This window comes from Molothrus aeneus, chromosome 3, assembly GCF_037042795.1.
Source record: "Molothrus aeneus isolate 106 chromosome 3, BPBGC_Maene_1.0, whole genome shotgun sequence".
Classification (NCBI taxonomy): Eukaryota; Metazoa; Chordata; class Aves; order Passeriformes; family Icteridae; genus Molothrus; species Molothrus aeneus.
The window spans coordinates 56,378,471-56,405,398 of record NC_089648.1 but is presented as its reverse complement, the minus strand read 5'-3'; the positions used below and the strand labels follow the sequence as shown (position 1 = coordinate 56,405,398).

Sequence of the window (26,928 nt, the reverse complement as noted above, 5' to 3'; positions counted from 1 at the left end):
AGCGGCGCAGCTGTCTCTGTGTGTCACTGAGAAAAGTGAATCTGCTTTGAGCGGTGGCTGGGGACGGAGCCGCGCTTGTGGCAGCTGGAGCGTGGGAGCTTTTGCTCAAGCACGGGAGGCTCCAGCTGCCAACGAGGGGTGCGTGCGGAGTGGGAGCTTCCATCGGGCCTTACTCCCAGTGCTTATGGGGTCTGGGGAAGAGGGACTGGGGAATAGGGACTGAGGAATAGGGTCTGGGGCTGCCGGACTGCGGCGCGGGGGGTGCGAGTTGCGGGTGGCAGCGATGGGCTGGGTGGGTGAGTCAGGGGCACCCATCAGAGGCTGCAGGGTGGCCACACACACCACAGCAGGCTGTGGAAAACTTTTTACATGTAGCATGTAAGCATGTTCTTTCATGACACAGACCAGAAAACAGGGTGGAAGATGTAGAGTGTGATTAGCCCAGTACTTTTAAAGAATGTGTGTTCAGCAGCTTGCCTTTCGGAGGTGTTCGCATCTTGACAAACAGTCGCCATGCTTCACTGCAAATTAATTGAAAGTAATCTCCTGAAAATTGGTTAACAGCATAAACAGCACCTGTTAATTTTATTACAAAATAACTTTATTTTAATGTCTTAGTCATGCCATACCATTAGTTATATCACAGTTTTTAATCTTAATGACACTGACCCCTTTCTAACACTTGTGGCTAGCAGCTCTTAGCTGAAGTATCAGAACTGCTGCACATATCTTAAAAGTTAGACGTAAAATACTGTCCACCAGAAAGGCATGTCTTGTTGCGAAACACTTTCATTTAGATTTAGTTAGCTAGGTAGAGAAGGTGCTGTTTGTGAAAAGAGTCATGGAGTCCTTTTTACCCATAGATAGCCTCTGGGGAAATCCCTTAGTCATGAATTAGGTGAGCAGAGTATTTCAAAAACAGTATGAGGGATTTAGAAATAGACTAGAGGTAATAAACTTATAGAAATGGAGACTACAGAAGGGCTCAGTCATTCATTTGTTGGTTGCAGGATTAAACAAACTTGTCCTCAGTCCTTATCTGTCCAAACCCGTAAATGGAGGGCATATTTTATATTAGAACTTATTGCATGTTAATGCTGCCACTTACTGTCTTTATTTATTGTAAAAACTTGTGCCTTCTCATATAGGGCCCATAAACACTTTCTCAAACAAGGTTATTGTTTAGCTTATTGTTTTGCTACACAGTTGGTTTTATTTTGGAGCAGTATAACAATCTGCTGTATTAAACATACAAAAACACGAATATTTTTCAGAATATGTATGGCATGAGTTAAAGATCTTAAACATTTACTCGTGTACTGGACACAGCCTCTAGTTGTCTTTATTGTCCCAAACATTGTATTTTAATTTGAAACCTTCATTGGTTGAAAGTTTGCCAAATGTGTAATTCACCACTGATCTAACATTAGGAGCAGGTCTAAACATGCACAGTATTACGAAGGTTGCCAGCCCTTTGCCTGTATCTGTGGATACCAAAAACAGCAGAACCAGTTCAGAATACTAGAACAACAGAATGCAGAACAAAATCTTGTTGTGCAAGTTTTAAAACTTATCTGTGTAACCATTGTAAGGATTGTAGTGGGGGGTTTTTTGTGTTTTGTAATTAAGTAGCTCGAGTCCTCATGCTCCACTCTGTCTCGCTGTGTTTCCTTTTGCAGTATATATAGTAGTGATGATGATGAAGAAGATGTTGAGGTGTATGATCACGACTATGATGGTCTGCTTCCCAAGACTGGAAAACGCCACTTAGGAAAAACCAGGTGGACCCGCGAAGAGGTAAATCCAAGTTCATTCCTCTCCTGCATGTAAAAAGATAAGAGAGAGCATGGATCACATTCTTCTCCAAGTTGCTTCATGTTCTTCACCATATTGCTAATCTGCAAACTTACCTTAGTGAGAGTCCCATGTCTGAGGACAACTTTTTTGACCCACTAGCTACATTCTGTGTTTTATTTAACTTTGAGCATAGTTCTTACCTTTTAAATAAAATATATAAATGCAACTTTTTAATTTCACTTTAACACCAGGCTCTGTGTTAAAGTATGTGATGTGTGAATCTCTGTGTAATCTCTTTGGGGAAGCAGATTCCAAATCACCTGTAGCAGTGCTTCATTGTTGCTACTTTCCTCTTTCTGTTTGGAAACTGTTGCTATGCAAGAACCCATGTGTGTTCAGTGTCCCACAGCAGCAAACCACTGTGGCAAAAACTGCTGCAGTCTTTCTGTACCACTGGAATTTTGCACTTTAATTGCACTGTTACGATTCCAGGGGGAAGTAAAGTAAAAGCTGGAGGAGAGAAATCCAGCAGTACTAAAACTGAGCATTCAGGATGTATTTTGCTTTTCAAGGTCAGAATTAGTTGTGATACCCTTGTGCTGACTTTCTGGGGAAATTGTGGTATCAAACTCCTCTGCCAGATGGATCTCCTTTGGCCATTTAACTGGTTTGAGTTTGTTGTGGAATACATTAATACAGCTCTTGAGTTATGTTTTGACTTTCTCTTCTCTAACAATGTGTATTGATGTAAAAACAGTGGCAGGTCACCCCTTGCAAGCTTTTTATTTATTTATTTTAAATCATAGTCTGCTCTTACAAAGGTGGGCATGGTTGTGATGTGGCCAGGGAGGAAAGGATGGCCATTGTCCTGTTGCATGAACTGGGGGCATACTGGGAGGTGCTAACTGGGGAAGGAGAGGGCTACTCTTCTCCTCTTATCTCCTGGGGCATTTCTGGTTTGTTTTACTCTATCTTGATCTTTCCCAGTACATAAGATTGGTTTCTTTTGTTATTAGGGTCTATATTTTTGGCCTTATCATTAAAAAGATTGGGCCAAATTTTTTGCTATTTACAGGTATGCAAAACTCCCTCGCAGAGAACAGGGGCAAAAAGGAGCTGTTAGTTTTATTGTGCATTTATTGTAGGTGGATAGGCCATGAGCAAGTTACTGGAACTCCCATTACTTGCAAGACATATAAAGCTTAAGGCTGTGATTTTCAGAGGTGCCCAGGTAGCTGAGTGCCTGAGTGTTACTGAATTTCAAGGTTATTCTGATGCTTGGCATCTAAGCACCTATTTCCTCCTGTAAATCTAGTCCAAGAATAACAGTTACAATGCTTTGATGAGTAAAATGGGAATGTATATTGTGAGTCAAAGAATTGCATAGAAGTCAGTATTTCTCCTGCAACACAGTAAAGAACCTACGAAACTCCAAAGGAGTAGAAAAATCTTATACTCTAGGAATTAAAAGCATGCAAAATCTACAGACCACCCTCCCTTACACTCAGAAAGCAGAATAAGATGCATAAGAAGCTACAAGAATGAATTTTAAAAAATACTTCATTTGAATAAGAGATTGCAATATTAATTATCTCTGGGGGGGTTTATGGTTCAGGATGAGAAGCTGAAGAAGCTTGTGGAGCAGAATGGCACAGAAGACTGGAAAGTCATTGCAAATTTCCTTCCTGTAAGTGGATATTGGTTTCTGTTTCCAGGCTTAGTAGCAACTCTTTATCAAGAGGTTTCCTTAATGAAGGGGAAGGGGAGTGGTTGCTTTATAGTTACATTTTCAGGGGAGATATAAAACTTCCACAAATGGAGACCTTAGAAATGCAGTTAGATTACTGTGGAAACCTCTGCATTTATTTTTCCTTTCACTTCTCAGAAAGGGTTGGAAAAAAACAGGCAAAAATGGGGGATGGTGAGGACTTTCAGTGTAGATGGTCAATGTGACAATGAAACAAAATGTCTCAGCACAGCTAAAAAAATAACTTTGGTGAATTACAAGTATGATTTTGAAGAAAATTTCTTTGTGTTTGGCTGTTGCTGAAATACCGCATGTTGTGCGGTGGGGAAGACATGCCAGCTGTTGTGCAGATGGGGAAGATAAAATTTGTGTAGTTTTGGTGATGGAGTCCTCAATGCAGAAGTGATGGAAACCTTATCTATTCTGTGAGCAAATTGATAGCTGACCACCTTCTTCTCAGCCTTACTGTATCACTCTGTGATGTTTAGTAGTCTTAGTTGGTAGTGAAATACTTCAAAACAAGTGTATGTAAATAAGAGCATTCTCACTCTTCATTCACCTTTTCTAAAGAATTATCCACTTTGTGTATTTCACATTTCACTAGAATCGGACAGATGTTCAGTGCCAGCACCGATGGCAGAAGGTACTAAACCCAGAACTTATCAAAGGTCCTTGGACTAAAGAGGAGGATCAAAGGGTAGGTAATCAGTTTTTCTTTCTGTCTGATTAATGCCTTACGAGCAGATTTCAAGTGTTGGGCCAAAACTCCTGGAAACTTTGGTGGTCTCAACATTATTATGGCCAGAGGCAGATTGTATTTGCGTAGTGCTTTCTAAATTTGCTATGAAAATAAATTACTGTTGCTTTACAGCACTGTAATGTGGAGTTGCAGTCTAGAAATGCCTTAACTATTAGCAGATTTTTCCTTTTGGGTAAAAATATGAATGGGAAGAGGGAAACCTTAATTGCTATTAGTTTTACTTTGGCAGTTTTGAGAAATGTTGTCGAAAATATTGCTTCACCACAGAAAAAAATGTCATTGATTCATCATGCATCATTAAATACAGGCAGTTTTTGTGTTCTTCTTTGAAGGTAATAGAGCTCGTGCAGAAATACGGTCCAAAGCGCTGGTCTGTCATTGCTAAGCATTTGAAGGGAAGGATTGGAAAACAGTGCAGGGAGAGGTGGCACAACCATTTGAATCCAGAAGTGAAGAAAACCTCCTGGACAGAAGAGGAAGATAGAATTATTTACCAGGCACACAAGAGGCTGGGAAACAGATGGGCAGAGATTGCAAAGTTGCTGCCTGGACGGTAATGACATATGCTTTTAGCTCTTAAAAAAGGAAAAAGCTGCAGGTCTGAGCAGTCTGTTTTGGTTGCCTCAGGCTGCACTGTATAAATCAAAAAAAATTTGGAATCAAAACCTGGGAAGCCAGTGACACACCAATGTGCTTTTTTCTCAGTGGGGAACTTCACTGTTTGGTCAGTACATGCAGCAGTGTGCTATTTTTTCAAGCTTTTAATGTTTGCCACGGGTAAAAAAGCCAGTAAGTGGAGCAAGACCATAAGAGTTTCCTAAATATCTGTTAAGTCTTATTTGTGCCTGTGATGACTGTCAAAATTTAAATCAATTTAACAGGGAAGGATCAGGGCCTGCAAATGGAACATAATTTACATTCAGCTAAGGGTATGCCTTCAACATGAAATCCAGTCTGTTTATTCAAAATGATTTAAGAAAGGCTTCTTCAACTTTTGTAATTGCTCTTGAATCATCCAGATGATTTTGACCTGATAAACAACCATGTGTAAATTAGGAGAAACTTTTTCCTCAAACTCTGGTCCTGGAAATACCTGTCTCACTGAAAGCTTTTGTGTAGCTTGTATCTGAACTCAAAGATTCAGTGTCTTACTTGCTTGATTAAAAGTGACTCAAAATGTGGGCAAGCAAATCATGTAAGCAAAGGAGAGGTTTCTCTTCCTTCTTTTCTTCCTGCTATTTGATAAAACATCTTCAAGACCTAAATATAAGGCCTAAGATCATGATAGCCCTTTCAGCAATCATTCCCTGGGCTGCTTTCACCTTCTAGAAGATAACAAGAAAGAAATTAGCCCTTGGAAATATTTTTGTGGCTTTCACACATCACAGATACTACTTTGAATGATAGCATGCTGTGGTGATGTTTTTCAAATAGCAGAGCTGTTTTAAAATGTACTCTTAAAAAACTCACAAAGTTGGTAAGTTTGCTTTTCCTGACACATATATGTGAGGATTTCAATCTCAGTTTTTCTGCATGTAAGAAAAATCCCAACAGTTTTGTTTACTGAGTTTGTATGTACAGCATGTTGTTGTTGCTGTCTAGGTGACCAGCTGGAAAATTGCTTGGAAGTTAGCCTGTTCACAGCTGTTCTCCACAGTCTTTCTTTCCAGCAATGACACAATAAGACTCCACTGAAATATTAAGAGATAAGAAGATAATGTTGGCATTCCTTTAGGATAGCCTCAAAGGGAAGTTAGCCTTTGTTGTCTCCTCACTTCATGGGAATGAGGTGAAGATGAAACAAGTAATTTCTTACAATTTGAGGATGTAAGTCATGAGAGATTGCTTAAAAAAAATATGTAAACAACCGTAGCCTGTTTTTCTTTTTCCCTAATCTTTCTACTGAGCATCTTTCCTGAGAAGTTGGGAGTAGCATCTGTAGTGGTGGGGGTAGGAGGAAGGTCAGAGAAGAGCTCAGGGTTTAAACAGAAATGCTGACAGCAGTTCCCTGCCCATTGATCTGTCTGAATTGGAAATGCTCATATTTGAAACTCCTCGAGCGCCCTGTATTTCTGTTGCAGAACTGATAATGCTATCAAGAACCACTGGAACTCCACCATGCGCCGGAAGGTCGAGCAGGAGGGCTACCTGCAGGAGTCCTCCAAAGCCTGCCACTCCTCAGCAGCTGCTGGCTTTCAGAAGAACAACCACCTGATGGCCTTTGCTCACAACCCGTCGCCACCCGCCCAGCTGCCGGTGGCCAGCCAGCCCCCGCTGGGCAGCGACTACCCCTACTACCACATCCCCGAGCCTCAGAACGTGAGTGCCTGGAGGTGCCAGTGGGGAGGGGGGGCTTGTTCTGCCTCCTGGGACAGATGGGTGCCGCTTAGCCGTGCCTGGTTTCAGCTTGAAGGATTTTCTTTGTCTTGGTGGACTTGGATGTGTTTGGTGTCAGATGAGGAGTTCTTTGACTTTTATTTTGTTCAGTGGTGAAAATAAGTACATTTCAAACTGGTGGCATTCAGGTGGTGGAACTGGGTACAGCAGGTTTAATGCCTTGGGAGCAGTTAACATATTTCTTAGAGTTGGGAATATTAAATTTCTTGAGTATCAGTTGAATCTGGTTAATTCTGTGTTCCATGTCAAAATCTCCCACGTTCTCTTTAGTAGTATTCTGTTTGTGGGTTGCCTGTCAGAACCAAGTGAACAAGTATTGTTTTTAATCAGATTTCTTTTCTATTAATGATTAATAATGAAACAGGCTCCTGCTTCAGACAGTTGCATTGTAGAGTTTTAGATGATAATAAATTGCATCTTTTGCTTTTTCATTTCAATTTAGGAAATCCTTACAAATGTGTCTATAAATTATTCATCTTTTCTCATTCAGGAAGGGTAAATATTTCATATATGAATTTTCTTTCTTCCTCTCTAATGCTTGCAGTCATATTCCTAAAAACGTGATTACTTTTCTTGTAAACATTTTTATTTTTTTGTTATTTCATCTCAACAGACTACAAATATTAAGTACCTGACACCAAAGTATGTTTAACACAAATTGGTAATGCAAGCAGATAATATGATGGAAATAATTAATTTTTGCTTTTTGACCTAGGTTCCTGGTCAGATCCCGTATCCAGTAGCACTGCATGTAAATATTGTCAATGTACCTCAGCCAGCTGCTGCAGCTATCCAGGTAGATAACTTGAACCTTATTTCAAGAGTCAATTTCTTAAATGTTTGATAAACTAAAATGCAGACATCATGCATTAAGGAAACATTTTAATGTATTAAGTGTGGTGAAAAGAGAAAATGGGGAAGGTCGGGGAGTTCTAACATGGCTAATAATTGCTCCTTCTGAAGTGGATTTTAAATGCAGTAGTTGACATCTGGTATGATGGCCTTCACTTTCTCCATTTCAAATGTCTATACTGAAATTCAGCAGAGACTTTGGTGGTGGAAAACACAATTGACATTTGTTTCATCTTGGAATCTAATTTGGCTGTTATAACCACAGGTCGGCAAACCATGAGCATTTTAGTTGCTACATCCTATCAGACCTTTATCTTTTCTTTTCCCTTAACTCTTAATTTCAGAGACACTATAATGATGAAGACCCTGAGAAAGAAAAGCGAATAAAGGAATTAGAGTTGCTACTAATGTCGACTGAGAATGAACTGAAAGGGCAGCAGGCATTACCAGTAAGATTGTCACTGTGTGCTTGGATGGAGGGATAGCAGCCTTACCCCAGTGCTTGTCTTTTTAACTTTTTACTCCCCCTCTGCCTTCAGTACTAATCAAGGCTCTATATTTCCTTTTTAAAAGGATGAAACATAGCACATATGTAATCTGTATCTGCTTCGTAAATTCTTTTGTTGAACAAAAATTAAAAATTTTGCAGGTGTCTTACTCTGCAAAGTGGGAGCAGGATTGGGCTCCGTAACATGATGTAATATTGGAAACATGATGATTGCACAAAAATTGAAAATCCTACAGACCTTTAAAAATTGAAAATCCTGCAGACCTTTAATCAATAACAGTATCTGTGTTTCTGAAAGTGTGCAATGGTTCATGTGATGAAAATGTAGTGCCTGTGCATTAGATTTTTCTTCTCTGTTGTATTCTTTCCTTCAGCTGTGTTTTATATACTTCGTAAGCTTCAGACTTGGTGCATGTTTGAGAATTTGTTTTACTCCTCTGAATAATGTTAGATTCTTCATAACTGCATGTGTGGAGCAAGTGCTGGCTATTACTGAATTCTCATACTTGGTTGTATATGCCATTGGATGTTAATGCGTGAAAGGCCTTGTGTAACTACTTAACACCGTCGCCAAAGCCAAGAATCCCAAAATCATTTTTGAAGATAGGTGATAGCCAGCAGATTCTTTTTCTTTTTTTGGGTAATATTTAAATGATTAGTAAAGGAACTGCATGCATGATACGTTAGTTTGGCCACTTTTTAACTTTAGTTGATGTTTTGCAATTTCTTCTGTTGCATGATCACACTGGAAAGAAACTTCTGTTAATTTGTTCTTCTGCTTTCCTAACCACGTTGATTTGACAGCCTCTTCATTGCATTGGTGTAAGCTGTAGCATTAGACAGGGATAGCAGAAGAAAAGGAGATAAGCAGACAAAAGCAACTCTAACTCTAAAAACTTTTAGCCTTCTAAGTGCTGAGCGCTCAGTAGGGAAATCCTGCCATTTCTTGCTTCTTACAGAAAAGGACTTGCAGACACTTTTTGAGCACTTGGAGTAACAAAGTATGAATTGATTATATGCTAGTAATGACATATGCCTATAATCCTGGAAGTAAATTATGAGGTAACTTTGGGATAACAAATACAATGCCAGTATTACTTAAAACAAGATCTTGCACTGATGAAAGGAAACATCTTGACAATTGTTTCATAGGCATAAGCTTTTAGATGATGATGCAACTACTTTTATCTTTCCTCCAGTGGCATCTGACACCTTGTGCAATTTCATTGCTAAGTTCCTTCTGCCTTTCCCCCCTCCCTTTTCTTCTTTTTTTTTTTTTGCCTTCTTCTTCCTTTAGACACAGAACCACACATCAAACTACCCCGGCTGGCACAGCACCACAATTGCTGACAGTACCAGGACCAGTGGTGACAGTGCACCTGTTTCCTGTTTGGGGGAGCATCACCACTGTACTCCATCTCCACCGGTGGATCACGGTTGCTTACCTGAGGAAAGTGCATCCCCTGCCCGGTGCATGATTGTTCACCAGAGCAACATCCTGGACAATGTTAAGAATCTCTTAGAATTTGCTGAAACACTCCAGTTAATAGACTCCGTAAGTAGACTCGCCGCCTCAGGTGGATTTGTGCATGGTCAAGGAGTAAGGGGTGAGGAGCTGGGATTGTCCTAAATGTGGTTGTTGATTTTTTTCCCAAGTAACTTCAAGTTGGTCCAGGATCTGAAGCTTATCTTCTGACATGACAAAATGCAGCTGCTTGTAAATGAAGCCCTCAAACATGGATGCATATGCTTTTTTTGGGTGTCTCCCTTTCCTGCTGCAACTTGGAATGGGAGTGTGAGTTATGGCAAGGTGCACAGTAGGAGCTTGAAACAATCTCTCAATTTTAAGTCTCCTTAAAATACAGTCAGAGATACCATGAAAAATTTTAAACAATGTGATGATATTTACTGATATTTGAAGTGACACATGCCATAGGTTTGGGTGTGGCCGCTCATGTATCTGCATCATCTTCTAGAATTTTTAGTTACAACCTCAATAGCTGCTTTTCAAAGTTTAAGGAACTTGTCCTGGCATATGTGAAGGACGGTAAACACACATTTAAATGTCAAGTATCTGACTGACATTGACATGGACCTGTTGTCATTGCAGTCTCTGGGATGCTACATGTAAAGTAGCACATTGAATTACATTTGTTGGTGGCAACCACTTTCAGAAGCAGAGGTGTCTGCTTCATTCGGTATCATTTCCCTTTCAGCACATCCAGAGCAGCATTGCATGTTAGGAGGAGGCCAGTCTTGGTCTACAGCACACATTTTTTTTGTAACAAAAGTCACCATCATCATAGCAAGCAGAAAACACTCTGCAAGCAAATAGTAAGGACATAATTGGACTCTTTTGTTAGGAACTCTGTTGCCAGCAACACTACTAGGATGTCAGACAGTTTGATAAGATCAAGGTATATATTGAAAACACAAATTATTGTGTTCACAGTGTTGCTGCTCCCATGAACAGGGTCAGGTTGAATTGAGCTGGGAAAGACTTTGTTGTTGTTGTTGATTACAAACATATCCTAGCACTGTATTTTCATGAGGTGGCACTATACACTGTCTTATAGCTCCGTGCCTCCCACGTTGTTTCAGGATCCTTCATCATGGGGTGATCTCAGCACTTTTGAATTCTTTGAAGACACAGACACTCCGGCTAGCAGAGCTCCCTCAGGCAAAGCCGCACAGCTTCAGCAGAGAGGGGCCAGTGCTTGCAGACTGCAAGGACAGCCCACCACAAATTTGAGCAAAGTCATGTCGAGTCAGGGCTCTCCTGGCTCACCAAAGACCTTATCTGCCTCACAGGGCAGTGCGGCTCCGTGGCTCCTTCTTCGCAAAAGGAGAGGGCACTGCGGGCCCTCAGCCGGTGGCCACGGTAGCGCCTTGGTCCGAGCTGACGCCAGCAGCTCAACTCCTCCTAAGCGCTCCCCTGTCAAAAGCCTGCCCTTCTCTCCCTCGCAGGTAGATCAAGACTTCTGCACAGATGTTACTAATTCTCAAAAGTCACCCCAGTCTTAACAATTTAGAAACTAATCCTTTGGAACAAATGACTAATTACCGTTGTGCTTGTTGATTTCACTCCGTGTTTGAATCTTCTCACTGCTCCCAGTCTTCACTGCTGAGTTTAGTTAATCAGCAAGCTAACTGTTGATTTTTGACTTTTAAATTCAGCTGTGGGGCTTGGTTTTTTGTGTTTTGATTTTTTGCCTTTTTGGATCTTTTTTGTAGGGGAATGTGACCCCTTGCTTTACTCTTGCTGCTAACTCCAGCTACTAGAGTTTAACGTTTCTGATCATCTGTGATACTTTCCATCTCTGTCCACTTACAGTATGATTCATTGACCTAGAAAACCCCAAACTACATTTAAATAGCATTCAGGTTGTGAGACAAACTGACAACAACCAGAAAATTCAAATCACACTTGCCATCCTCTGCCCAGGCCGGGAGAGTTGGAGTGGAATAGGAATGAGGAGGAAAATGGCCCATTAAAATGGGCTGGTTCAAATTCCTGAAGATGGTTGCTTTGTTTCACAGCTGTAGCACTATTTAAAAGTGTTTTGGATTTTTTGTTTGTCTGTGTTGGTTTGCTTTAGTCTTTGATGTCAAAGAAACACTATTTCATGAAGGAAAAGATTTCATGTAATGATTTCTTGCTGTATTTCCCATTACTTATTAGCTATTTTAATCATATGTCATTTTTCCAATGAAAGCCAGATTTTCTTACATGCCGCATTTTTATAAAGTGACAGAATCTAGAAGGGAATACATTGAATTGTTGTCAGAGTAAAGGATACCACTATGCTCACAGATTTGTAGACTAGAAATAGAAACAATATTTTAGGTTACTAGGTAGAACACATGCAAGAGCAATTTTCTCCAAACAAATAGTTCTGCCTCTTTTTCAATCAGCTGTTTCCATTCCAAAGTATTCCACGCACCCATCACAGGTGGCAGCTTTCATTTTATACTCTGAAAATGAAGTACTTTCTTTTGAGAGAGATGGTAGGAAATTTATTTTCCTGTCATCAACATTTTCACTGCCCTAAAAGCCCCTAGATGCCCCATATAAATATTTGTGGAATTTAACCCTGTTTCCTGTGGGTTTGTTTTTAAAACATCCCTTGCTCATTTTCACCCAGTTTCTTAGGCACACTGGTCTTAATTAAAATTTTTTTGGAGAAAATACAAATCAGGCTCTGAAAGTGGTGGAAAGTTTTTCTCATTGGAACAGTGTCATTTCCTTTAGAATTTCCCTCTCAAGCTTCCTGAGCCAAACGACTGAGTATTTTTTCACAATGTTGTCAGGTAACCCATATACCCCTAATCACATCATAGGGTCAGGAGAGTGACTTGTGTCAATCACAAGAAAATAATTTATTTTTCTTTTGTTGAATAACGTCAGCTTAACAGGTCAGCCATGTAATCTGGATGTTCCTGTTAATTTTTTCTTTCTTCAACACGTGCAGTTCTTAAACACCTCATCCACTCACGAAAACTTGAACCTGGAGAACCCTGCACTTACCTCCACGCCGGTGTGTGGCCATAAGATGACAGTTACCTCCCCGTTCCACAGGGACCAGGCTTTCAAAGCTCAGAAGGAAAACCATGTGTAAGTCTCTTGTCTTGTCGATCTCACGAGGGTCCACGCCTTCACATTTGCATGCAAGCAAAGTGCTGGGTCATCTTTGTATGCTTTAGGCTGTAAGAGGGTGGGTTTAGGTTAGATACAGGGAAAGAATTCTTCACTGAGAGGGTGGTGAGGCACTGGAGCAGGCTGGCCAGAAAAGTGAATGGCCTATCCATGGATGAAACCCTGGGCAACTTGATCTCATGGAAAGTGTGCCTGCCTGTGGCAGGGTGTTTGGAACTAGATGATCTTTAAGGACCATTCTAGCCTAAACCATTCTATGATTCTATGCTTCTTGCACAGTTGTTTGCTCACACATTCAGATTTTTCTTAGTTGGGAGTAAAAATTCCACTTTATGACTATTGAGGTAGGTTATTAAGCCATGCATATACGTTCACCAGTTTTTAAAATAAAGAGGTGTTCTGCTGTAAAAGCAAAATGGATTACAGGATGATAGGGAAATGTTTTCTGAAGTCTTACAACAATACTGCCTGTATGCATGCATTTCTGTAAAGAGCTAGTATTTCCAAGCATCTTCCTTTAAAGTTCCTCTCCTTCTTTTTAAAGTTTCAGGACTCCAGCAATCAAGAGGTCGATATTAGAAAGCTCTCCAAGAACACCCACTCCATTCAAAAACGCACTTGCAGCTCAGGAAATCAAATACGGTCCTTTGAAGATGCTGGTAAGAAGGAAACAATGATAAAAGTTGCTTTGATATTAGTGCAGAGGGATGTTTTGGGACTTGGATATAACGTTTCTTTCTTTCTTTCAGCCTCAAACTCCAACTCATCTTGTAGAAGATCTGCAGGATGTTATCAAGCAGGAGTCGGAGGAATCTGCAATAGTGGCTGGGCTACATGAAAGTGGACCCCCTTTGCTGAAGAAAATCAAACAAGAGGTAAATCTCAAACTTACCTGAGGCAATTTAATTCAGAACTCTTTGCTGAGAAACTTATAGCAATGCCTTTTCTATTAAATAGCTGTGTCTGTTTTTCTTTCATGTGAGCCCCAAGATCTTAGTGTCGGTTCCATATAGTACACTAGGCATGTCTAATTCATCTCCCATTGATTTCCATAGAAGTCTTTCTGCTGTTTTCAGCAGGGGTTTGCTTGGGCCGTTCTAATGCAGTTTTCGTTTGAAACTTAAAAAGAAAAGAAAAATTAGACATGAATTTGGATTGAATCTTTCAAATATTGGTGAAAAGTATAGAAGAACCCCATGGGGACCAAGCTCCATGGAGTGACTTAGAAACCTGAACATTTGAGGACATTGCATTATATTACTTTGTCACTAAAGTTCTAAAAATACATTTATTCTCAATCCTTTCTAGGGGATTAAACTCCTGAATACTGACAGAGCACTGAGTGCAAGTATTCAAAGTTTTATTAGATGGGGATTTTTTGGAGAGCCTTGAACTTTTTTCTTCTGCAAAGAGCAAGGCTGCTGTAAAAGATGTTACTGTAAACATGCGTTATGCACCTCTGTGAAGAATATTTGTTCAATTTGTTAAGCAACTGACAGAAATCTCCTGGTCAGTTATGTGGTGGTTGAATCATGCCTTTTCTGCTTTCAGGTGGAGTCTCCAACAGATAAAGCTGGAAATTTTTTTTGCTCAAATCACTGGGAAGGAGAAAACCTGAACACTCAGCTCTTTACACCTGGGTCTGCTATGGAAGATGTGCCAGTAAGTGTAAGTTTTCACACCATCAAAGGAATTCTTTGGTTTACATCTTTGTTCGATTCTTAAATGCACGAGAAAAAGAATATTTTTTCTGATTTTCTTCACAAGTAGGCTTTATTCCTTATTTCGGTGTCATTTTCCTGTACTAAGCATAAAAAGCAAAATGCTACTCTTAATTATCACTCTGATGCCAATAGAAGGTTTCAGAAGTTGCAGTCATTTTGCAGCCCACAGACTTTGAAGAGCGTGCACTTGGAGGATGCCTGCACCTGTGTGCAGAAATTACTAACTAGATCATGGAATTAAAAACTGAAAGAGAGAGAGACACTCTCTCTTGATTTTTCCAAAGGAGACCTTGCATGAGCATAATTCCCTTTGCATTGCCAGGGCTTATGGACTATTCAGTGTTGCTGTTACTCTTGAAATTGGGATTTTCACTGGATGGAAGGCCTCTGCACAGGGCAATGCTCCTGCAAAGCCAAGTCCCAGGGACACCAGGCTGAGGTCTGCTCCTCATCTGTGGCTGTACCCAGTGTAGCAATTTCTGAACTCAGCCTGAGTTTACTTACAATACATTCCAATTCACATTGCTCTCATGAGTTGCTGAAAACCTTTTTCTTTTTTCTTTTTCTATTCAGAATCTTCTTACCAGTTCCATTTTAAAGATGCCTGTGTCTGAAGATGATGACAGTTTTCACAAAACAGTTGCAGTACCTAGAAACAGGCCACTAGCTAGTCCTCTACAGGTAATTATTCTTTGATAAAAGTATCCTCTGTATATGGAAATACATATATGCATCCATATATATATATAAATATATGTATAGCTTTCTCACAGACCAATTTTAAGTTTCGGGTATGGAAGAATGAAATGTTCAGATGAATGTGGCTGAGGATCTCACTTTGCCTGTGGAGCATGAGGGCACAGTGGCTGCAGCAGAGCCAGGACGCCAAACAGGGCCCAGCCCTGTGCGTGGGGTGTTGTAACTCAGCTGGGTGCAGTGTGGAATTGGTAGGACTGAGAATTAACGTGGACCAAAGGGATTTTTTTCCATAGCCTTTTTGTAGGTGGCACTGCTGTTTTGGAGATTTGAGTGGTGTGGTGGTGGTGGCCAGAATTTGTGACTGGCCTTGGGTGAGAGACTCTAGCACTGCCTGGCTGGCACGGGTGTGGCCAGAGTTGCCCATTCAGCCCAGCAGCAGGATGGCCTTTCCCCAGTGAGAGCTAAATGTGTAATTGTTGTAATGTAAGTCACATGTGAGGCTGGGGTTTATGGGTCTGTGCTTTTGCCAAGTGTTAACAAACACAGACATTTGCTGTACTTTAAAACAGAGCTGTTGCACAGGGGCTGATCCAAAGCCCACCAAAGTCATTAGCAGCCAGTTTGGCAGCTCTTGTGTACCTTAGGTGAAACCCACAGCAAGTCATTCAGAAAACAAAACATAATTTCTGTATTTCCAAGGTAGATGACTAAGTGATTTTTTAGCCCATCTCCACATGGAAGAAATAAAGGAAAGCATCTTATTCCCCAGGGTGAGTCACTGTCAGGAAGGAAATTGTAACTCCATAGTTCCTGACTTTCAGACAGATAGTCCACGTGGCTAATCCTTTCTTTACTCCCTCTTTCCAGAATTTACATTAGGGCTTATTTACAGTATGAAGGAATGAGTAAAGGCTGGTTTTGACTAGGCATTTCTAGCCAGGCATTAAAAAAGGAGATAGTAAAATTTTACACGTCCCCATTTGGCACAGTTTGCCATGGAGTAGGCTTGTATTTTGTGCTGCAGAATCATTTGATGAAAAACAGCTTTGGAGAGCAGGGACTAGGACTCCCCTTGGCACGGGGGTGTCTGTAGGGGCCAAAGACTCACTCTCAGTATTGTTTATCTGCTCTTCCCTCATGAGCTGTGTTTCTTGGCTGCACTGTGGTAGACAGCCAAGAGAAGGGTTTGCAGATCCACTGCCCCTGATCTAGGGCAGTATATAGGGGCTGAATTCAGATCTGCCTCGTGGCAAAGGAGCCTGGGTCTCCAGCTTTGCTGGAGCTCCCTGGTGGGTGCGTGGGAGGAGGCTGCTGGTCCCCAAGAGCTCAGCCCTGCTGTGTCCCAACAGCCAAACTCTGGGCTCCTTCACAGATTTAGGACAAGATTTTCAGGTAGCTAGGGCTGTGTGTTGTCCTGTTAGTGGTAGTTGCCTGCACTCTGGCTGTAATAAAAAAGGAAGGATCTGAGAGGTCTGTAAAATAGGATCTTTTGATCTTTGGTGTACCGGTGTTATGTTTCCTGCTATCTAAAAATATTTTCTTTACAAGCTGCTATAAACGAAAGGGCTTGTTTAACCTTCTGTCCTCACTCATGCTGATTTTGTTCAGGAAGTTTACATGAGTCAATTTGTGGATCATTCTGGATTCAATTCTTCAGTCCTTGCTCAGGAAAACCATGTTAAAAGTCAGGTATGCTCATTGTTTGGATAAAGACGACCTTTTCTTAAGTAGGAACTGAGTTAAAAAGGACTTCCCAACTCCTCTCAGTGTTTAAAGTGTGTTGAACTGAAAGAAAAAGTAGTTGTAAAAAGCCCCAAAATGAATAGTTAGTAGGCAGCTTCTTGGTGTACTAGTATGAAGGTAAAATTGTTCTCTCTGCTGGTGGAACATTGAGCTTTTCAGCTGAAATGTAATCTTAAATGAAGAATGAGGCTTGGGGTTTCTGTGATGGTGCCACAGACAGCTTTTTCAGAATGAAATACAGACTTTTTAACAATGCAGTATTGTCTGCCAATGGCTGCACTCTCTGGTTTGGACTTGGTGTGGTGGTTAAAAGGAATGGCAAAGCTGCTTGGCTTCGTGTCAGAGGGGAGCAGTGTGGCCCTGTGCAGCTCGGAAAGGATGTGTAGTCTGGCTCTGTTTCACACCAGAAACTGCTGCTGCTCTGTCCCTGATGCTTCCCCTCCTCCACCCCAGTGTAAATGGACTCATGTGCCTTGGGCATAGCATGTCTAAAGGGTGCAAAGCCATGGAAAACGTTTGTCTTTGTGCTTGTTGTTGTTTTTACTGTTTGCTTGCTGTACATGACCAGATTTTAGCACGTTATTGTCCTATGCTTTCTGCCCTTCCTGGTTTAGAGTTTGGTGTCTCACCCTCCTACATGAGCACATGCATGGACACAAACAAGTAACTGGACAAAATCCACTGATCCCATGAAAGTAGACATCAAGCATGAGGGAACTCATGTGGGTGAAATTTAATTGTGTCTGCATATGTTGACATTGCTGCAGTTAATATTTTGGGCCTGATCCAACTGTTCTTACTTAGGCAAATTCTCATTGACTTCAGTCCAAGAAAGAATTACAGCAATCTCTGTGCCTTGGGATCTGTGCATGGAAAGGGAAGAGAGAAACAAAGACAGCACTAAACTTAGAGGTTTTTTAAATATGCTTGGTTCCTAAAATTCCATTTTCTTTTAAATTCAAACTTTCAAAAGAGGGAGGCAATATATTTACCAGCCCACAGTTTTCCATTGCTTTAATAATTTGCACTACATTTACACAAAGCTATTTGGCTGGGGATAAACTGATCAAAATCCTTGATTACTTATTGCTTTACTGTTAAACTCCAAAGGCAAGAGTAGCAAATGTTCAAACACATCTCTAATGATATTTTTTACTGCATTTAGGGTACATGACTGATCATATGCCATTTAGTAAATAGCAGCTGATGACCATATCAGATAGCACAATATGATTCACCATCACTTAGCAGGAACAGCATGTTGCATCATTTGGCATGTGAGGTCAGGTAGCTCCAAACTCACTGGAATTTGGTGCTGTCAGTGTTGTATAGAGGAAAGGGAGGAGAAGCCTCCATAGATCCAAGAAGAGTTTGGGCTTTATCCTCATTCAATCCCCTGTTATGTCTCCCCAAGACATTGGATGTAAAGGCAGTTTTGTGTAAGATCTTCCTGGTAAGGTGTGGAGGTTCAGCCAGCTCTTCTGTCCTATGTGACAAATCTCATGGTTGTGCATTGAGTATTATCAGACTGGCAGGAACAGGAATGTCTCACCAAACCCATATGTGGCCTTGGGGTGGACTTACTCTCCATTGCATGGATCCCAAATATTTCTGCTATGTATTCATGGGGTTAGTTAAAACCTGTATTTTTGCACCCTGTATTTTTGTCACTTAGTTGCATGTCAGGGACATTTTGGTCTCACTAGCAACTTTTCCAAGGGTTAAGATTTTGGGATAACATACTCCAATACCAAGACAAAAAGATGATCTGTACTGAGCATGTGCTCTAATTTTGCCTTGTAAGAGGTTACATAAAAACCTCTCTGTTTCTGGCCCCTTCCTATGTAAAAGTTAAATTTTATTTCACATTATGTTCTGTAGCAGTAGCAGTACATAATTCAAACTATCCTAACATAGACATTTTAACAGATGGAAAAGTAGGCTAAATCACAGACCTTCCACCTAACCCTGCAGGCTATCAAAAGACACCATGAAATGGAGCCTTTTAAGAAAATAGCACTGCTTTGATATCTTCTTCCCCCAGTAACAAAGGAAACAACACAAGGTAGAAGCCCTGCAAGCTAAAGAGAATGTTCTTCAACCCCTAGCTCCTGTCACTTTCCATTTTTTTAACCACAGACTGACACATTTCAGCTCAAATTTCCTGACTTTCAGCGGTTTATGTAGCCATTTTCTTCAAAGTGTAAGTTTAAAGGATTTTAAAACAGTTACTTGGTTAACCTTTTTTCAAGTGTTGGAGCTGTCATGAAGCTTAATTTTCTCAGTTTAAAAAGGTGAAGTGTTGTTTTATTTGCAGCTGGTTGTGAGACAAAATGGCCAGGAAGGCAGCATGGTCTCCTGCAACAGCAGGCTTTCTGTTTTTCCTCCATGGCTTTTTGGGGGAAGAAGGTCCTGAAATCTCATATTTTTCTTTGTTTAATCAAGGGAGAGGGGAAAGCATGCTGTGTTTGAGATTTGCACAGCAGGGAAAGGTAGCCCCACAGGTTTCTCTCACTTGTGCTGCTCCTTCTGTCCCCAGTGAGTGATGGGCGCAGGAAGGAAATATGCTTGCCACGGCTGAGGGAGCCAGAGAAGGTTCAAAGTTACAGGCCAGTCATTGCATGTTTTCCTCCCAGGTCAGCAGAATTTGGGTTGCAAACAGATTGGAAGTTACAGCTGCCCTGAGCTGGTGATGGTCTCTCAGGAAGAAAAGTGACAACTTAACCATTAGTCACATTTGCAGCAATGTATTCTGATCTGTGGGGGAAAAAAAAAGATAACTGGAGAGGAGAAGAATATGAGTTGCAGATGCTTAGCCCACTTCCATCTCTTGTCCATTCATCTTGCTTGGAAAGCTCATATATCTTCAGCAGGAGTTTTACCTGAGCCAGACCTTCAAGATTAAATGCCATCAAATAGCACTTTCTAGCTCTGGTATCATACTTATAACAAAAGCTGAAAAGCTGGCCCATCTTATTCTTTCACATTTAGCAAGCTTCATTTCTGAGCAGCTCAGAAAGCCCCAGAGTTTAGGAGAAGTCTGCCCTGTGCCCCAGAGGAAAGCCAGCAGGGGTAGGAATAGTGGTCTGTCTTGTCAAATGAGATAAAAAAGTAATTTATGGTCACTTTAGTTTTTAAGTAGTCTTTACTGTCCTGCCAGTTCTGCATCCTTACAGAATAGAAAGCCATGTTATTCATATGCTATTGTATTCTGCTAGGAGATGGTTTTGTTTAGTGCATTGTTTTACTGTTTCAGGAGTGCTGCATTTCTGTTGCACGCCTTCTTTTCAGTGGCACATTCTGCAGACAATCTAAACCATCTAAGGGAAAACTGGCAAGAAATCCAGCTTTTTGCAGCAGGGAAACACGATAAGAGACCTTCTAGTAGTCTGAGCATTTAAAATATTTTAAAAACACTAGCTTTTTAAAAATTATCTTTGAATAAGCAAAGCTTGGCTAAATTAGTGGTGGTATTTGTAACACCACTACCTTTTCTGGAGTTGCTGAAGCTACCTGCCAGCAGAGCAGAGATGTAAAATCTGTCTTCTAACACAGTTCTTTGCCCAAGCATTTCTACTAGACTTTCATCAGTTTGGGAGCTCGGCACTGCAGGACTGCAGCAGTGTTTGGTTTTGGCATTGGCTTCTAACACAAAAGGTGTTGTAACACAGGAACTTTCTTAAGCTATAGAGACAGCACATGAAAAGGCAGTCTGGGCTACAAGAGCAGAAGGACTAGTTCTGTTAGAAAAGCACCTTTCCATATTGTTTTCTTCCCTTACTCTGGTCTGTTTTCTCTAGATGGTCCAAGCTTTTATTTAAAGTGCTTTAACTGGATATCCCAGTTACAGCTTTGACAGTTTGTTTACAGTTCAGATTTGCCTGAGGGCAGTTGAAGGCATATTACAGGATAAATAAGGTAGTTTTGCTGCCAGGAGAAGGATGTACTGGTAGGATTATTGAGGTTAAAAAAAAAAAAAAGAGAGAGAAAAAGAAAAGGGACAGGGAGAATGACATAGCTGGAATTCTACCATGGATCTGTAATTTAATCCTATGGGAACTTGTAGTACTACACTTTCTTCTCCCCCTCCACTTCGTGATTTAACTTAAAGAGAGAGACTGTTGTGTTTGGAAGACAAAAATTCAGTGGAAGTACTGACTGAAAAGGTTTAAACTCTTTTAATTGACAGCAAAATTAAGATTGGTCTCCTACCCTGTGAGGCAATGAAAAAATTGTGTATGTGGGAAGAATTTACTCTGGAAATCACTTTCATTCCCTACTGGCTAGGAATTTAGGTGCTAAAACAAACACCTCACTCTTAGATGACTGAATTTAGGCTGGATGAATCCACTGGATTAATGAAAACATGTCCATCAATTTTGGTGAGGTATGGGTCAGGCCTTCTGGCTTCTGGTTACAAAGATCTTGTTTCCATCCGTTGGTTTGCAGAGTTAGACCTGTAAATGTGGTCAGGAGGATGCAATGAGCATTCTGCAACAGGAGTGTTCTGGCTGGGGGGGGTTCTGTGCTGTTTTCCTGCATGCCTGTAGCCTTCTGCCTTGGGTCTCTTTCCTTCTGACACATTTGTGGGGCACTGCCACTGTCCTGCAACAGAGCCCTGTCAGTACTTGCAACGCTGGTGTGGAAGGGGGCCTTGTGGGATCCCTTTTTACCCTTTTTACCCTTTTCACAAGGAAATCCCAGAGCTGTGTGTGACCAGACCCTGCAAGGCACTCTGCCTGGGTTGTAGGACCCAGCACTCCCTGCCAGGGAGGGAAGGAAAACTGCTCCCATCAGGATGACTTTCACACGTGCCTCTGGCACTGCACTGCAGGGCTGGCAAGGCACAGGCATTGTGCTTTGTTTTGTGTTGGCTGCTGAGAGTCAGGGCTTCAGACAGAAAATGTTTTTTAAAAGTACCCACTTAAATGTTATCTGAGTTCCCCAAGGGTAGAATGGAAAACTGTGTTAGTAAATATGCTGCATCAGAAAACACACTTCTTTGGGTCCAGTGCTTCTTTCTGCACTGGAGCAGAGCTCTCACCATCATCAATAAGATGCAAAGTTAGCCTCCTTTTATAAGTTTGTCACAACAGGGAGGGGGGGAAAAGGTGTAAATAGTGCTATTTTCTGGGGAAAAGAATACATGGATGAAAACTTTTCTGTCCCTAGAGCAAAGCTGAAGTTGTTTCAAGCAGGCTGGAGTTGAGGGGTGGAGCTGGTCCTCCTGTGCTGGCTGTGTCTGCTGCCCAGTGCTCCCCGGGGCAGCCAAGCCCAGTGGGAGGGCAGAAGGTTACTGCCTGCCTGAGCAGCTTCTGCCACACTGACATCAGGTTAAAGATGAAGACCAGGCTTTCCATGGAATGAGTGACATGTAGCAGCCTGCTGAGATGTTGGTGATATCAGGATACTGATTTTTTTTTTCTACTAAGCACATGGCTGTTAATACAAAGAGCTCAGTGTAGATACTAACAATTAAGCCTAATTTATGAAATAGGGACACTCCTTACCTGAAGTTACTTATAGTTTCCAGAAATTGACATACTGTGACAAATGGACTTTTCCTTACATATTTTCAGTTATTTAAGGGATTGCTGATCTCTTATTTCCAGGTACATTGAAGCTTGGGGGATCACAGGGAAATACTGGTTAGACACATATTTCTATCCTTGGAAATTATGGATATATGGGAGCTATCAGCTGCTTTTGAGGTATACAGAACAAATCCACCTTCTAAGTAATACCAATGGCTTTATACAAGGCATTAATTTGGTTTCTCATGCAAATGCCTCTGAAACAGCAGGGGAAAATATGCACAGGTGCCTGAGTCCCACTGAGGATCAATAGGGAGTTGTAGTTTCCCAGCTTGTGTAGGTGCCTTTGAAAAAGTGACGCTGGAAGCTGTTTAACCAAAACATAAAAGGAGCTGTGGTGTGTTGCATGGGGGTCTGTGGCACACAGAAAGTGTGTCACACCTGCTTTCTGGCATGTGCCCTTGCCTGAGCCACAGCACAAGGTACACAGCTCTAGAGAAGAGGTGTATGGCATGTCTGTTCACTTCACAGATGCAGCTTTCCCACAAAAACTGCAGAAACTTAAGGATTTGAGGCCTGACCTGGTTCTTCTTCAGAAAGGGAACTCCTACTGAAGTTCAGCAGTTTTGCTTGCAAAATGGCAGCCAGGAGAAGAGGCAGCATTTGGAGCTTCCCTACAAAGAGAAGAGAAAGCCATGTCCAGGGAAGCCCAGCAGAAGTTTGCAGAGGACCAAGACACTTGCTTAGTTATTCACTGGGTTTGTCCCTTTTAGACTGCAAGCCCGCCAAGGCAGGAACCTCGGTCCCTGTGTTTGTTCTGGTGCCCTGATTAGGGCATGTTGCGTGAAATTATCTGTATTTCATAGTTGCCCAGCCTTTTATTATCCATATGTCTCAGATAACACTGTTTACAGTCAGAAGAGCATTCTGTAAACATTTAGGCCAGAGAATAATTTAAGGATCCTCTTGCAAAGTTAGCAACTAGAAGTTGGCAGAAAGAGCCATGGGCACGCCAGGACAGTTCTGCTCTTAGCAGATGGTTTGTAGTCCACTAATTATGATTCATCCACTGTCCTAGAGGTTGGGAGGGCTTTGGACATCTCTTTGAGCAATGTAGTTATTGTGCTGCAAATATGATCCTTTTCAAATGAAATGGAGAACTGAGAAAGCTTTCTCCTGACTTGTCTTTACTGGTGGATCCTGAGCATACACCTTCTCAGTATTCAGCAGTGCTGGGATCCTCTTGTGGAAAGATAAGCACAACTGTGTGCATTTTTGGAATGCAGACTATTTGTACAGCTAACCATGTGATAATAGAGGTTTTATTCAGATCTTAGAGAAAGTTTCAGTGTGGAAAGGCAGACACACTGGCTAAGTGAGAGAGTTCAATAGAAAAAAATAAAAGTGTGTATCCTGGTAAATTCCAGGAGCTTTGAAATTTCATTGCTGTTTATAGCTCAAGGCAATGAGAAATGTCTCACATGTGTAGTGAGTAAATAAATAACAGCACACACAGCCCTCTGCAGATAGGTTTATCTCATTTTAGCATTATACTAAATGGTGTCTGCAACCTCCATAAATACCACAAGAAGTGAAATGGCTTACATGATAATTAAAAAGCTGTTTCTGCTGAGAGTCGAGCCCTGCTCCCTCCTCCTTTGGCAGGGGAGCTGAGCTGTTGGGCGGGTGCTGATCGCTGCCCACAGGTGAGAGCAGCTTGGAGCGCGGGAATCCTCGGCAGCGCTGCGCAGGCTCTGGAGCTTGTCAGCTCCCTTTAGGGAGCTCTGGGACAGAGCAGCTGCATTTTTACATTGGAGGTTCACCAGGAATTCGTGCGTGGTCATAACATTGAATATTTTAACTGTGTGCAGTAGCCTGTCTGTGCTCTGTTGACTGTAAAGTTGGCCTGCCAAGTACGTTCTCGTTTAGATCTTCCTAAAGGATAAAGGCAAGGCTGTAGCTGTGGCATTATAGAAAAGACACTGTCTGAGAGAGAAGTAGGAAAGTTTGGATGTCCTGCAGTGTCCCCTCTGCAGATCATCTGCTATCTGCCCCTGTGGTCACTAACTGAGAAGTCAGGGTGACATTTTTTTGCCTGTTGTGTTGAGATTTCAGTTTCTCAGGGGACAGGACAACATCCCACTGCCTGTCCATGGAACAGTTAATTGTGAGCGTGCCCAGCTTTGGCTGGGACTATGGATAAATCACACAGCATTCAAACTAAATCTCTCCCTCTCTCTCCTGATTTAGCATCTGAACAACACCTGGGAGCCGGTGTCCTGCGGGAAGATCGAGGATCAGATGGCTCTGCCAGATCAGGCGCGCAAATACATGGCCACCTTCCCCACCCGGACTCTAGTGATGTGAAAGGGTCGGCGCACAGAGAAGCATTATGGTTCTGAGAACACTTCACCTCCACTGGGAAATTCCTGTTCCTCTGCATGAGAACTTTTCATGAATGGGAGAAGAGCCTATCTTTGTTGTGGTACAACAGTTGGGAGCAGCACAAAGTGCATTTAGTCACTCAGCATATATATTCTTGTTGGATTTCACCCAACTTAAGAGTTTGTGTTTTTTTAATGATACTTGCCTAAATTATTAGGTATTGAGTTTGAATCGGTAATTAATGATCTTAAGTGCAGTCTTATAATAAAGATAATTTTTCTTGTACTTTTTGAGATCAAACAGACTTAATACACCAGTATTGTTATTTCAGTGATGTGCTAGTCAGGGGTGGGGTTTAGTTTGTTTCTTTTTTATTTTTTATTTTTATTTTGTAATAATAAAAGAGCAGGTACTCACACAGATATATTTTAAATCACTGAACAAAATGAATTGGTGTAAAATACCGAAGTGAAAAGCATTACTACAAACGCTTGTCTGTGCAAAAGGGGAAAGCTGATCAAGATCGTGAATGCTCAAACATCCATGCCTCTTGAAATACTCCTTTCTGTTTTGGTTCTAGGCCATTATACATTGTGTGTTTCTGTTGGGGGGGGGTGGGTAATTAGCTTGCTTTAAAGAATATTACTGTATGAAACATAGATTTATGAGAAAAATTATATTTTTATTCAGTAATTTAATTTTGTAAATGCCAAATGAATACTGTGTTTTGCTGCTACAGACCTTAGCGTGTAGACATGCTGCTAGTGTAAAAGGAGCAGTAGAGCTTTATATGGAAAAAAACAAATGTGGATGTTAGCTAATTGACTATGCACTAGCATTTCAGACCTTTTTGTTTTAATTTTTTTTTACATCATTTATATTTTTTCCCCTTTTTTTTATAAGCAATATTTTTGAACACTGTTCTTGGGAGATTTTTATTTGTGTGGATGTGTTGTTTTGTTTCTCATTGGTTTGTAACAGCATGCATTGCACCTTCATATGTTTGGGAGAACACTGTCTTGTTCATGTTGTCTCTTTTGTTCCATGTCTAGCTAGTTGTTCCCTAACTTGGGTCTTGTGTACTGAATCAGGTTCTTAGAAGTACATGGTTCTTTGTACTGCCATATCAGATCTTTATTGATATGGCAAAACACTGATTTTATTTTATTTTTTTATTTTTTTGTGGTTTTATAACAGCCTCTGACTTTGCTGCCTTAATAGCATTTGGTGCAACTTTATCTGCACTTAATTTTTTATACAACAATGTACTGCCTTGTAGATAAATAAAGTGTGTTCTTTTTTTACTTAAACCTGCGTGGCCTCCTAATCTTGTTTGTCTTCAGTTTTTTGGCGGTGGTGTTAATGGCAACAATCAAGCCAAGAAGGTTTTTCCCAGCACACTTAGATAAGCAAGGAATAGAGTTTTGCACACCATAGCCTCAAAATCCTCGGTTCTCATTGATTGTTAAGGAAGTGGAAGGAACACAGCACAAAACAGTGAGTACTGAGCATGTTGTGGTCTCAGGGCACATCTCTATTGACACCGAAGTCCAGGTCAGCTTCAGTCAGTGGGAGACTCACTGCACCTTTTGTGCAAAACTGCCCTTATCCCACAATGCTGGCTAATTTGTTTTTTCATCTAAGGACAATCAGGTCAGAAACCAATTGAATAAGAGAAAAATATTCTGGAGTTCTTGTAACTGTAGAACAGGCTTTTTTCCATGCTTGTCTTAAGAAAACAGAGTTGAGAGTATACTTTGAAACCCTGGTGCATTGTGCTTCACAGCAAATAATTGGACAGACCTGCAAGAGCCTCACACAGCTGACATCCTGAGGGTCTTTCAGCCCTAGGAAGGCTAGAGATAAAAGCAATTCCTGACAAAACAAACAAACAAATAAAAGGCATCCTGTAGAAAAAAAAATCCCATTTTATTGAGTAGCTTGAAAATAAATTCCAGAAATGTAAGTTGATGCAAGTGCTTCAAAGACATGCTGATATTCATGAGTGCAGACTTGTCTCCATGATGAAAGAGTAGCCATGTGTGTGCTGACCCCCAAAGGTGCCTTCCAGCCCTTTTAGCTCCTTACCCAGCACCAGCCTACTCCTCCCAGCTGAAGCCACACA

The 26,928-nt window shown here is 41.2% G+C and overlaps 1 protein-coding gene across 6 annotated transcripts in view; it reads left to right on the top strand.

Annotated features, from left to right (window-relative positions):
• The window catches only part of MYB (MYB proto-oncogene, transcription factor), a 28,081-nt gene extending 1,968 nt beyond the window's left edge, over nucleotides 1–26,113 (top strand). For 2 of the 6 annotated variants that reach the window (XM_066545739.1, XM_066545738.1), the window contains exons 2-16: nucleotides 1,680–1,797; nucleotides 3,413–3,484; nucleotides 4,149–4,241; nucleotides 4,637–4,857; nucleotides 6,386–6,623; nucleotides 7,417–7,497; nucleotides 7,898–8,002; nucleotides 9,359–9,616; nucleotides 10,663–11,028; nucleotides 12,534–12,676; nucleotides 13,263–13,377; nucleotides 13,468–13,593; nucleotides 14,270–14,380; nucleotides 15,016–15,123; nucleotides 24,669–26,113. In XM_066545739.1, coding sequence (XP_066401836.1) covers nucleotides 1,680–1,797; nucleotides 3,413–3,484; nucleotides 4,149–4,241; nucleotides 4,637–4,857; nucleotides 6,386–6,623; nucleotides 7,417–7,497; nucleotides 7,898–8,002; nucleotides 9,359–9,616; nucleotides 10,663–11,028; nucleotides 12,534–12,676; nucleotides 13,263–13,377; nucleotides 13,468–13,593; nucleotides 14,270–14,380; nucleotides 15,016–15,123; nucleotides 24,669–24,785 — 2,272 coding nt within the window. In that variant the 3' untranslated portion in view covers nucleotides 24,786–26,113. The remainder of the gene's footprint in view (nucleotides 1–1,679; nucleotides 1,798–3,412; nucleotides 3,485–4,148; nucleotides 4,242–4,636; nucleotides 4,858–6,385; nucleotides 6,624–7,416; nucleotides 7,498–7,897; nucleotides 8,003–9,358; nucleotides 9,617–10,662; nucleotides 11,029–12,533; nucleotides 12,677–13,262; nucleotides 13,378–13,467; nucleotides 13,594–14,269; nucleotides 14,381–15,015; nucleotides 15,124–24,668) is intronic. The other 4 variants (XM_066545740.1, XM_066545741.1, XM_066545742.1 and 1 more) reach the window with 4 other exon arrangements.
• Nucleotides 26,114–26,928: the final 815 nt, after the last annotated feature.